The sequence below is a fragment of the Mastomys coucha genome, unplaced genomic scaffold, assembly GCF_008632895.1.
Source record: "Mastomys coucha isolate ucsf_1 unplaced genomic scaffold, UCSF_Mcou_1 pScaffold16, whole genome shotgun sequence".
Classification (NCBI taxonomy): Eukaryota; Metazoa; Chordata; class Mammalia; order Rodentia; family Muridae; genus Mastomys; species Mastomys coucha.
In genome coordinates, this window is record NW_022196898.1 from 89,754,889 (window position 1) to 89,767,386 (window position 12,498).

Consider the following 12,498-nt stretch of genomic DNA (forward strand, 5'->3'; position numbering starts at 1 on the left):
CAGACTGGAAGGAACCCAAATCACTGGGCTGGTCCATTCATTTATTTTCATTCAACAAGCATTCATTGAATGCTTGCATGGCATAGGAGTGCTCTATTTCATTCATTGAATGCTTGGGTGGCATGGGATGGCTCTATTTCTCAGTCAACACTAAACAGACTCTAATTTAGGGAGCAGAAGAGGTATTCACATTACAATCAGTTAATAATCTTCCTCATAGTTGGCAAGACACAGAATCCTGAGTGCATTTGTGGAGTATGTGTACAGGAACCTGACACATGTGCTTTTCTGTCCTGACCTGATATGTTATGTCATCTTTCATTTTTCCTAGCAGCATCTTACTCTTCTCCACATCATGTTGTTCTAAATTAATTTCTGACAAGGGTACAGGGAAATCAGAAGACTTCTTCTAATACTTTGGTTTCATTAGTTAATTATCCAGTAAATGTTCTTTTTTTTTTTAAATTCTTAATTCACCAAGGCCTGTACCAAGTGCTAGGAAGACCAAAGATTAGTTGCCCTCACCCCATGGATGAATGGTCCTCTTTACTTCATTGCTCGTTAACTCCAAGCAGAAATGAATATACCCTTGTCTTAGATCAGTGGTTCTCAACTTTCCTGCTGCTATTGATATAGTACCTCAAGTTGTGGTTGCCCCAACCATAAAATTCTTTCATTTCTACTTTATAGCTGTAAATTTGCTACTGTTATGACCCATAATGTAAATATCTGTGTTTTCTGATAGTCTTCAATGACCCTTTTAAAAGGGCCATTTAACTTCCAAATATGTTGTGACCCACAGGTTGGGAACCACTGTGGTAGACACTCAAATGAAGACTAGTCATGTGGGAGCGTTACTGCAGATGGAGAAATAAAAGCTCTCTGGATAGGAAAACACTGGGCCCTTAGCCTGAAGGCTGTCCTTTTCAACAACAAATTTCATTTATCTATATTTTACAGGCAGAAGTCTCAAAGCCCAAAAGGCTAACTTGCCTAGGGAATGCATCAGGCACTTCTTTCCTAGACGGAAATGCTTTGTCTTTGATCGACCTATGAAAGAAAAAGAACTCCTAGTCCATGTTGAGGAAGTGCCAGAGGACCAGTTGGATCACAATTTCCAAGTGCAATCTAAAGAATTCTGTTCTTACATCTTTTCCAATGCAAAGGCTAAGACCTTGAAAGAGGGAATTATTGTCAATGGAAACCGTGAGTCACCCTTGCCCCAGTTAATATCTCTTATTTTAAAACAGTGTTTAGTAAAACGTTGATTATGTGTTAGTATCTGATGTGACCACAAAGAAACAGCTGTTCATGCTATTCAGAAAACTTTTTCTAGGAAGAACATTTTAAGAAAAATATTGTCTCTCTACTTGGGACTTTACTGAAATCTAATACATGTTAAATGCTCATGATCAAAGAAGCAAGACGAAGGTTAAAGAGGGAATACGTGTGTTTGAAGTAATGTACAGGATACTCACGTTTCTCTGCCTGGCTAGAAAAGACAGTTCTAAAGTAGATAAGAGACTAAGGTTCCTAAACATTTGTTGTGAGTTTGAGACTAAAAAAAAAAATCAGTATTTTTGGCAAGGATGATGGCTCAGTCAGTAGAGTGCTTAGTGTGGAAGCATGAGTTCAACCCCCAGATTCCACCTACAGAACTGAGAGTCAGGGTATACACCAGGAACTGGGGGCTTGGCAGAGGCAGGCAAGCTCTGGGGGCCAGTCCTGTCTACTTTCAACCAGCAAGAGACTTTGCCTCAATAAAATACAAAGTTTAAAGCATTCAAGAAAATTGGAAACAGCCTGTGCTGGGTTGCCTTCTTCAGCCATAATGTGAGGGGATATGATATTATTAAGTTACATAGTTTTATTGTAACTTGATATGCCATATTTGGTTGCTATCCATGGGAGGTCTGTCTTTTTCGGAATGGAAATGGAGGGGGAATACATGAGGAGGGAGAAGGTGGGAGGGCAATAAGGGAAGAAGTGGGAGGACAGAAGGGGGAAACTGCAGCCAAGATGGATGAATAAATTAATAGAAAATATAAAATGTAAATGAGGGATGGCATTTCAGCCAACAGAAATTGTCATTTGACTTACACACACATACACACACACACAAACACACACACACACAAACACACAACCCCCCCAAACAAAATAACTATTGTCTTATATACACATATTTTTTGATGAAATGGCTCCATACAGTCACATGATGCCTATACTAAATGCTGTTCTTCTCACATAATGCACTGTTATTGTCCTGAAATTGTTGAATTTAAAAAAACAAAACAAAACAAAACAAATTATCACTTTCATTTGAGGCTGGGTCCTACAAAATAGGTCTTTGCTCTCATACATGAAATTTTGTTTCCCGAAGTAGTCTACTTCAGTGCTGACTCATGAATAATATGAAATTTATGAAAACTAGCTTGACATTTATCCTTGAATTCTGTGCCTCGGTCAGGACTGGCGACTCTGGTGACGACCTACGTGGATGCTATCAATAGTGGAGCAGTGCCGTGTTTGGAGAATGCAGTGACGACCCTGGCCCAGCGTGAGAACTCCATAGCTGTGCAGAAGGCAGCTGAGCACTACAGTGAGCAGATGGCCCAGCGAGTGAGGCTCCCCACAGCCACGCTCCAGGAGCTGCTGGATGAGCATGCAGCCTGTGAGAAGGAAGCCATTGCTGTCTTCATGGAGCACTCCTTCAAAGATGAGAATCAGCAGTTCCAGAAGAACTTGGTGGTACTGTGACTGTTATTTCTTTTCTATTCCGGATTCCCACCCTTAGGAGTATTGATTAATAGCTGCCATCTTGACCTCGTCATTCTCCATTCTTGTGAGTGACAGGGTTCTACAGGATCAAAAGCCAGGGACTTGATTGTTTTTTCACCGGTGCAGAAGAATTTTCAATGAAACTATCAGCATGAAAAAGCGCATGTGGATTGGCTCAGTTTTATAGATTATAAGCATGGTGCAGGGAGGCTAGGCCACTCTGCTCAGGCTATCAGAGGACAGAAACAAGATGTAAAATGAGTTCAGTTCTCGCCTGAAAACTCTGGAGAGTCTCCTAACTCAAGAGAGTCCCCTGGACTGTAAGTTATACAACACAACATGTTGTTATATCTCCACACACCCATATCCTCCATGGAGGAATTAACTAAGGGTTTGTGAACCTGTACAAAGTTCCCACACACCCTTAGCCTCCATGGAGGAATTAACGAAGGGTTTGTGAACCTATACAAAGTTCCCATCATTGTGTTGAGTTGCTTCTTCATGAAACATTTTCCCCTATATAAGTGGAGGAAATTCCCTGCAAACCATACTCCATTGCTCAGTTGGTGGTTGCTTCATGGTTAATCTCAGTACCACTGAAAGAGCCAGCAGTTCTGCCTTTTGACCTTGTTATTTCACAGGGATGAGCTGGCCACAGGAGTGGGGCTTCCAAAATTACTTAGACAGTGGCTCAGAGACTGTGAGACTGAAGAGAGTTTTCTAACTCGTGCTATACTTTTCACATCTGAGTCTACTACTTTTTTCAAGGTCTGTTCTCTAACGACTTCCTTCTCTGATGCCTCAACAATCCCCTGGCAGGTCATCATAGAGGAAAAAAAGGAAGATTTCTTGCGACAGAATGAAGAAGCCTCTCTCAATCACTGCCAGGCTGAGTTGAACAAGCTCTCAGAGTCCCTGAGGGAGAGCATCTCACGTGGAGCTTTCTCTGTTCCTGGAGGCCACAGGCTGTACGTAGAGGCTAGGAAGAAGGTTGAGCAGGACTATGAGCGAGTGCCCAGGAAGGGAGTGAAGGTGAGGGATGAGGGAGCATCAGGGAGATGGGTCTAGAGTTGCCAGGAAGTCTCTTTCTTCCTTAGAACTTGGCTGAACTCTTGGTCAGGCAAGGGACGCGCATGTCTACCTATGCTTCTCTAGATCCAGAATGAATTATGCTTATTTATTTATTTAAATTTTTAATTGTATTTTATTGTTATACTGCACATGATACTGTGTTACATTAAGAAATTTTCATACATGAACACACACGATATGATGAGCATATCCCCCATATCTCTTTATCCTTTTTTTCCACAAACCCAAAATTAATCTTTCCCCCAAAGTAGTTTAAAATAAATAGTTCTAACTGGAGTAGAAGAATTTTATTCCATTGATTAAACATGGCAATTGTTTCTGAACTAAATACATGGGATTTGAAGATCAAAGACACACTTGTCCATGAGATATTGATGATCTTGTCTTAGATATAAATAGTCTGTTGGCTACATCAGGGTAAGTAATTATCCTGGCATAAATAATGATGCAATTAGTATTATCATTGTTGCAATAATAATAATGTTCACATATCCTATTCAACACCCTCTTTTAAGTTTTAGTTCCCTTTGTGTTGTTTTGAGAGAGAATCCTGATGTAACCAGACTAGACTGGCACTGAATTTGCAGTCCCACAACCTTAGCCTCCCCAGTGTTAGGATTACAGACATGAGCCACCGTGCCCAGACTTTAATACCTTACATTGACATGAGAGAGAGCATCCATAACCTGAAGGTGCATGCCACTTTGGAAGTTACCATTCAATCCTCAGAATAAGAGCATAACTAGGTGTAATTAGCTACTACTGCTGTGCACATTTAAGAGTCATGGAATGGGATGGCGGAGATCCTAATGCATTTTCAGGCCACAGAAGACCAGGCAGGGCAGCTCAGTAAACTGAGCAGCCATGCAAACCTCAGAAGACAGCTCTGACGTATATTTTTGTGACCTGACATGTGTTTCTCCTGCTTGTTTCACCAGGCAAATCATGTCCTTCAGAGCTTCCTACAGTCACAGATTCCTATAGAGGAGTCCATCTTGCAGTCAGACAAAGCCCTCTCTGATGTCCAGAAGGCCATGGAAGGTACGTGGGAGGTCTCGGCTCTCACAGCGATCGATTCGTAGGCTTTTGCTAAGCCTGCTGATTGATAAACAGGAAGATCTTCTCACATAGGTTTCACACTTCTGCTAATCTGAAATTAAGAGGGTGGTATGGTCTCTCTCACTTAGCAACTGTGACAGGCATCTTCTGGGATCATCCTAAAATGTGTTCTAGGGATGTGGTGGCTAGAATTTAGACCTCTCTCTTGCATGATTCAAAATCAGCTACGGCTCTGAACCCGAGGAAGGAGAGCTCAGTCCTGACCCTTGTGTCTTACCTCTCTCGAACCTTTGTGGGACAGCTGAGCGGGCTCAAAAGGAGGCGGCTGAGAAGGAGCAGGAGCTACTAAGACAGAGAGAGAAGGAGCTGCAGCAGGTGATGGAGGCTCAAGAGAGAAGCTACAAGGAAAACATGGCTCAGCTGCGTGAGAAGATGGAGACAGAAAGGGAGAACATTCTGAGAGAGCAAGAGCAGATGCTGGAACACAAGCTGAAGGTAAGGCTGAGTGGACCCCTGAACTTCTCAGAAGGACAGTGCCCAAGTCTGGTCTTGTCCAAAATCTCACACTCTTCTGAGTGGTACAGTGGGAATCCAGGCTGTTTTGGGTCATCTCTCATAACCCAGGAATCAGGCAAATTCATCAATGAGCACTTTTTGGCAGAGTGATAAACACATGTTTTTAACTCCCTGAGTTCCAAGTACAAACCTCCAACCTCAAAAGCCATGTTTTTCCAAGTGTATTTTTCTCTTTATAGATCCAAGAAGACATGCTTAATGAAGGATTTAAAAGGAAATGTGAAGCAATGGATTCAGAGATAAGCCAACTACAAAAAGAGATTCAACTAAATAAGGATAAGAATAGCTCAGTGGCTGCACGACACTTTGATGGGTTTGGAAATGTGTTAATTTCAGTATTGCCTGGTGCTGGTAAGCTCTTTGGTCTAGGGATGAAAATTTTAAGCAGACAAATGAAATAGGCAAATAATTCTTGTTAGAAAGCTGTAGGTATGGCTTTCCCCACCCCCTGAGACTTATTTTTGAAGTCTGTCTCACATTAATTTCATTTATTAAGTTTCAAAAACCAAAAATATAGGTCACTTGCCATAAATTGATGGCGAGCTCCCATTGCTGAAGCCAACATGTATACGACTCATTGAACAATGGAGAACTCAAGCTGGTGCCCATAGATCCTTCACCCTACATGCTAACGTCTTTGGCACAGAATGACACTCTGCATGCTACCAAAGGAAAAACACAAATGCCATCCTAGCCACAAACCTTTTAATCGACAATGGCATTCTGCTTGCAAAATATTCAAATGCAGTGGTAACACAAAGCTTGCAGAGATGACCAACCAATATCTGATTTAAGGCCAACTTCACAGGATGAAACCCATGCCTGATACTGCCTGGATGATCAAGAACCTAGATCAGATAGCTGAGGAAACCTTGAGTAAAACCAAATACTATTGTTGTATTTTTAAAAAGTAGCAATAAAATGACTCTTACTGACATTCTGCAGTACTCATAGATCAGTGCCTCGCTCAGCCATGATTAGAGAAGCTTCCTCTTGCAACAGATGGGGACAAATGCAGAGACCCACAAACAGACATTATACAAAGGGTAAGAGACTTGGGAACACTCAACCCTAAGTGGGGTGTTTTCATCAAATCCCTCCCCTCAGGGAGGCAGGAACACTGGGAAAGAGGAGACAGAAAAAGTGTAAAAGCCAGAGGGGATGGAGACCACCAAGAAAACACCCACCCCTCAGAGCTGGAGAGATGGCTCAGAGGTCAAGAGCACTGTCTACTCTTCTCAAAGACCTGGTTTACTTCCCAGAAGTCACATGGCAGTTTACAAGTGTCTATAACACTGGTGCCAGGGAATGTGACACCCTTGTATGGGCATACAGGCAAAACAAAAACAAAAACAAAAACCAAAAAACAAAAAACCCCAAACAATAAAAACCAAACAAACAAAAAACCCCCAAAGAAAAAAACAAACAAAACGAGCCAACCAACCAACCAACCAACCAACCAAACAAACAAACAAAAAACCCCACCAAATACATATAAAAATAAAAAGGAATCATTAAAAAGAGAAAAAAGAAAATAATGTTCACTAAATCAGTATGATCAATGTATATATGAACTCACAGAGATGGTGGCAAGGATGCACAAGCCTGCACAGGTCTGTACTAGTTGGGATCCTAGGGCTGACAGGAAAAGTGGGCACATGCCCCCATCCCTAACCCAGGAGCAATCTCCAATTGATAACCACTTACAAAGGGAAGTTAATTTTTCTCCAAGAGAGTTTCTCCATCTTGTAGAATGGGCTGCTTGGAAGGTTACCACCATAGATATTTTCCTTCATGGACTGGGAGATACTGGGCAAGGATGGGCAGAAGCCACTGCAGGTATCAGAACGTCCCACATCAGACATACCTGTCCACATGGCACCTGTTATGCCTATTACATTAAATATGAATATGGCCATGCCTTCTTGGTTTGATATTGGACTTTGTCCAGGAGGACGAATCTGGAATTAAACAGGTGGCAGGAAATGTAAAAGCTTTGACAGATCAAGAGGCGAAGGATAGTGTTCCTTCTTACAGGATTATTTGGGAAGGATTTTCTCAGGGAGGCAATTGATCTTTTTATCATGCTCTTAAGATGCAGCAGAAACTGCCAGGCACCAATGGGCTCAGTTGCTGGCTTCCACTCCAGCTTCTTCTCCACAGGGTCCTGTCATTAGCCCTAACAGAGATGTTTCTGCTCTCCAGTGCCATGGAGACTCATTGTGACCCTTTAGACCCCCTAATATTGGTTCTTTTACTGCTGAAAAACTAACAGCAACCGATGTAACCTTCAAAGCCTATGACTCGATGGTGCATGGCTTATGTCAGCAGGAAATGATGGATGTCAGGAAATTCATTGACAAACTTCTACCTCCAATGATTGACACCACTAAGAGCCTTGTGTAGATGTTCGCTGGCATCGCTGTAGCAGAGTATAAACATTTTCCCATGTATGATTCAAAAACTTCTAATATTTGCAGTGTTAAAATGATTTACAAACATATACCAGTGGGATGGACTAAATGACATCTTCCTCGTGGGAAGTTTATGGTCCCTTGAATTTCTACACATATATCAGTATTATACAATCCCGAATATACAAGTGTTAAAGAAGGAGAAGTAAGCAGCTAGCTTCTTTTTTTCTTAAATTAATCCAGCAGAGTCTTAATACATCATTTGAAAATTACTAGTAGGCTCACTGAAAAAAATTTAAGGTCTAAACAAGCTGTCAGGATGCAAATGACTTCTTAATTTTGTGAATTAGACTATGATTGTACTCCACAATTTTATAGTCTCCATGCAGTGTCTGTATTTCTATATGAGTGTTCATGTATACATGATTATAATGCATATGAATTAGATGGTATTACAATATCCTTAATACTAGGGATAATGCTTTTAGAGTGTCAAAAAAAAAGTAATAGTGCTCTCCTCATGTCCTCGCCCTTTAACTGGGGAAACCAGACTTTTCTTTTTGTGCTATTTAATTCTCCTTCTCTAGAGAAACAAAAGATGGTTGGTTTCTTTCTTTCTTGATATTCTATAAAAGTTCAATATTGCCTTTCTGCCATAAAAACTTACCTATATATACTATAATTTCACATTTTGAAACACAGACAAGATATTTCAAATCTAGGTAATGTGAAAAAGATAAACATTATTTAAGCTTACATATTAAATAGTTGCACCTCAGTCCAGCTTAGACTGCAGAGTTATCAGAATCTTCAGTCCTGGTAATAATTCTGTGGCTTTAATTTTTGGTAAAGAACTGAAAGGGTACATAAAATCTTGTTATGTTCAGAAATAAATACTTAAGATTAGTTTTGAAGTCTAATTCTAAAACAGTTACACCTTATAGAAGAGTTTGAGTTTACATTTTCTGTACCTATGTTGTGCTTAAAACCAAATACTGTTCAAAATGAGCAATTAAAAACTTTTATTTTTATCTGGTCATGAACTAATTCAAAAATTTCATTTTAGGTAAAAGAGTTTTTGGGAATAAGTCTCCTGTGCATATATTAAAATAGCAATAATTTGAATTTAAAGTGTCCAGAGTAGTGATGAAAATTATTTAAATTAATTTATGGGTAGTAAAGACTGATTAGAACACACATGTACACACACATACTACATATATATATATATGTATGTATATACATACATACTACACATATATATAAAACAGCAGAATATGTTACAAAATTATGGTTACTTATGAACTGTTGTTTTTGTTGCTTTTCTTGCTGTTTATCAACTGACAAAAACCATGCTAACAAGCATCTTTATGAATGGGTGCTAACTGATGTGCAGAGCATCTTTATGAATGGGTGCTAACTGATGTGCAGAGCATCTTTATCAATGCTTTATCAGAGCATCTTTATGAATGGGTACTAACTGACATGCAGATCGTTTGTATGGACTAGATAAAATGTTAATGATGAAGCCATGTGCTCATGTTTGGATTTAAAACAATTTAAAAAAAAATCACTTGCTATTTTGCTTTCCTTTGAAGAACATAGACTTACATCAGTAAAGTTTTATTTGGGGTAAGAAATTTTCCATTGTCTTCTTGTGCTGTAATGTGGGAAAATGTCATTTTTTTTTCACAGTTTCCATCAATGTGAAATAAAATTTAATTCTGTCAAAAAAGTCTATATGGTGTGTGTGTGTTAGAATATGTTAGTGTGGGTATGAGGGACATCTCCTGTTGTCTCGCCTTACCTTCCACCCAGTGTGAGACAGGGTTTCTTATTTGTTTGTTGTTGCGTTGCTTCCTGTTGCTTGCCCCAGGCTAGCTGACCATGTTCTCACAAGGTCCCTGGAAACCACCACCACAGCCCTGTAGCACTTCAGCCGTTTCCTCATGTCCTTTTCTACTGAGGAAGCAGATGTCAGGGTTCCTTGAGTAACCTTTCTCGTCCCAGTGATTAGATATCAAGGAGTCTTGGTTCTCACAAGAATTTGACACTAAGTTTATGGTTAGAGAAAACCCCATGTCACGATGAGTCACTTATATATGACATCACTACAGCAAGAGCATAAGGACATTCTGAAGTCTCATGGAAAGATGGGGATAGGGACTGTGACACTCTATGAAATGAACTGTGGCCCTAAAGTGATATTCGCATCAGGTTCCACTCTGAAGTTGGGGGAAGGAAGGCAGCAGTTTCTGGCCCTTCACCAGGCACAGCTGGCTGAGCAACAGAGCCTGCCATTCCCTGTGCACTGTTCATTTAGGAGTATGAAGTCCTGTTTCTTCTCCTAACTTAACTCTTACTCTGTGAGAACAGAGTAAACAGGGACATCTCAGAAAAACACCGGGAGGCCAGGAATTTCCTTAATAAGATAAGCTCAGGAATTTTGGGAAGGTGGTTGAACTCTTGCCCATCCGGAAGGGAGAGGCTAGTTAACATTCCTCAGACCACAGGGTGAGAACCAACCTGCTGGTGGGGACACATTCTACAGGGTGGACCTTTGCCCACCTTCAGATAAGGGAGTTCTTGCCACCTCATTTCCTGAAGACCAATCAGTTTAAAAAGTCATACTGTTTTGCCAATCACATTCTGTTTAGTGGCTGCTGCCCTGAAAATTGTATAAAAGCTCATTGAACAAGCTGTGCAGCTCACCTCGTCTTCTTAGGGTCTGGGACAACCCCAATGCACTGGAACAATAAAAATCCTCTTGCTTTTTGCATCAGTCAGGCTCCACGTGGTTCACTCAGGGGGTCTCTGGTAAGCTAAGGCTCGACAGAGTCTTACAATTCCAGACCCCACTGACCACCATTCCTGCCTACTTTCATGCTAAATGACAGTTTGTTACTTATTCTCATGTCAGGGCTTGTTCTGTTAAGTCACCAGTTTTTAAAGTAGTTCTCCCAAATTAGGGCAATTAAGAAGCTCACTAAGGGTGCCCACATCTAACTTACTGAAATGCACTCACTGCACAGTGCTTATTGTAGAATATCTGAAGCAAATTACTATATGGATAAAAGCAAATTACTACGACTAAAGTTTAGAATTGCCCAAGTCTAACCCACTATTGACATCACACTTTATCTTTGATTTATTTGCTAGAACAAGCACGCCCTCCCCCCTTTGTTTCGTTCATTAACTCTATCATAACCATGGTTTCTCTCTAAGTCTGCATGCCAGCACAATCCCTCATGCTAAGCAGGTTCTTCTGTCGAAACTGCCGTAGCACACCTGTGCTCAGCTAAACCCTGGTACAACAGCTTTGTACACATTGCTATTTATTAAATCTGCCACATAAATAAGTTGAAAAGCAACCCTCAGCCTGTACCCAGGGATTGACTCTAGTAATGTACTTTTATAAATGAAAACCACGCTGGGTGGTGGCGCGTGCCTTTAATCCCAGCACTTGGGAGGCAGAGACAGGCGGATTTCTGAGTTCAAGGCCAGCCTGGTCTACAGAGTGAGTTCCAGGACAGCCAAGGCTACACAGAGAAACCCTGTCTCGAAAACAAACAAACAAACAAACAAACAAAACCCCATAATTGTTATGAATACATACTTCCATAATTTTAAAAACAATTCATAGTGAAAGTAAAGGAAAAACAAAACAGAGTAATTAGAACCAGCAAGGCAGCTCGGCAGACAAAGATGCCTGCCACCAAGCCAGGTAGCGTAATATTCGCGCCCATGGCCCACTTGGTGGGAGGAAAGAACTGGGCTTCTGCAAGCTGTCCTCCGATCTCCACGTGCCCACCGTGGTGCGTGGACGCTCGCTTATGGACATGTGTCAACACATGCTGAAAAGTGCACAAAAGCACACAGAGAACAAAAATAATTTTTAAAAATGTAAAGTAGAAGTCGGCTTTGGATGTCATTCTCTAAGAACCACCCACTGTTTTTGAAACAAAGTGTCTCTTTGGGACCTTGGGACTTACTGATTAGGCAAGGATGTCTATCCAGGAAGCTCAGGGAACTGTGAATCCACTTCCCCAGAAGTGAGATTCCCAGCAGGTGTTTTTAAGTGTTAAGGGTTAAGTTCAAGTTCTCATGCTGACTTAGTAAGCATTTTACTAGCGAAGCTATTAATGAAGCCTCATTTTCCTTCTTTCTCTCCTTTCTTTCTTTTTTAACTTTTATTGCATTATGATGAAAAAAGTTACATGATTTCAATTTATCTGAATTTGTTAACATTTAAAAACGTATTTTAATTAAATAGAATTGAATCGCATTCTTGTCTCCCTTTTTTACCACCGCTCCTCCCAGAGACACCCCTTCAATACCTACAATACCTTTTTTGTCATATTCCTTAACATTTATAAAATATTATAACAATAAAAATAAGTATTATAAAAGTAGTTTGATATAAAACAACAATCAATTTAATTTAATCAATTTAATTTAATTGATTAAATTTAATTAATTTAATCAATTAATTTAATCAATTAATTTTTAGTCTTATGTAGATGCTCATCTACAGCAATGGTGAAAATACATTTTTCTCAATATAAATTTTAAATAA

General features: G+C 40.2%; 1 protein-coding gene and 1 pseudogene across 3 annotated transcripts in view; both read left to right on the plus strand.

Moving 5' to 3' along the window:
- LOC116093869 (guanylate-binding protein 4-like) overlaps positions 1 to 6,840 on the plus strand; it is a 25,106-nt gene extending 18,266 nt beyond the window's left edge. For all 3 annotated transcript variants that reach the window (XM_031375686.1, XM_031375687.1, XM_031375688.1), the window contains 6 exons: positions 961 to 1,206; positions 2,471 to 2,751; positions 3,601 to 3,813; positions 4,812 to 4,914; positions 5,234 to 5,427; positions 5,688 to 6,840. In XM_031375686.1, coding sequence (XP_031231546.1) covers positions 961 to 1,206; positions 2,471 to 2,751; positions 3,601 to 3,813; positions 4,812 to 4,914; positions 5,234 to 5,427; positions 5,688 to 5,909 — 1,259 coding nt within the window. In that variant the 3' untranslated portion in view covers positions 5,910 to 6,840. The remainder of the gene's footprint in view (positions 1 to 960; positions 1,207 to 2,470; positions 2,752 to 3,600; positions 3,814 to 4,811; positions 4,915 to 5,233; positions 5,428 to 5,687) is intronic.
- Positions 6,841 to 6,963: 123 nt separating this feature from the next.
- LOC116093870 lies at positions 6,964 to 9,662 on the plus strand (annotated as a pseudogene).
- The last annotated feature ends 2,836 nt before the right edge of the window (positions 9,663 to 12,498 follow it).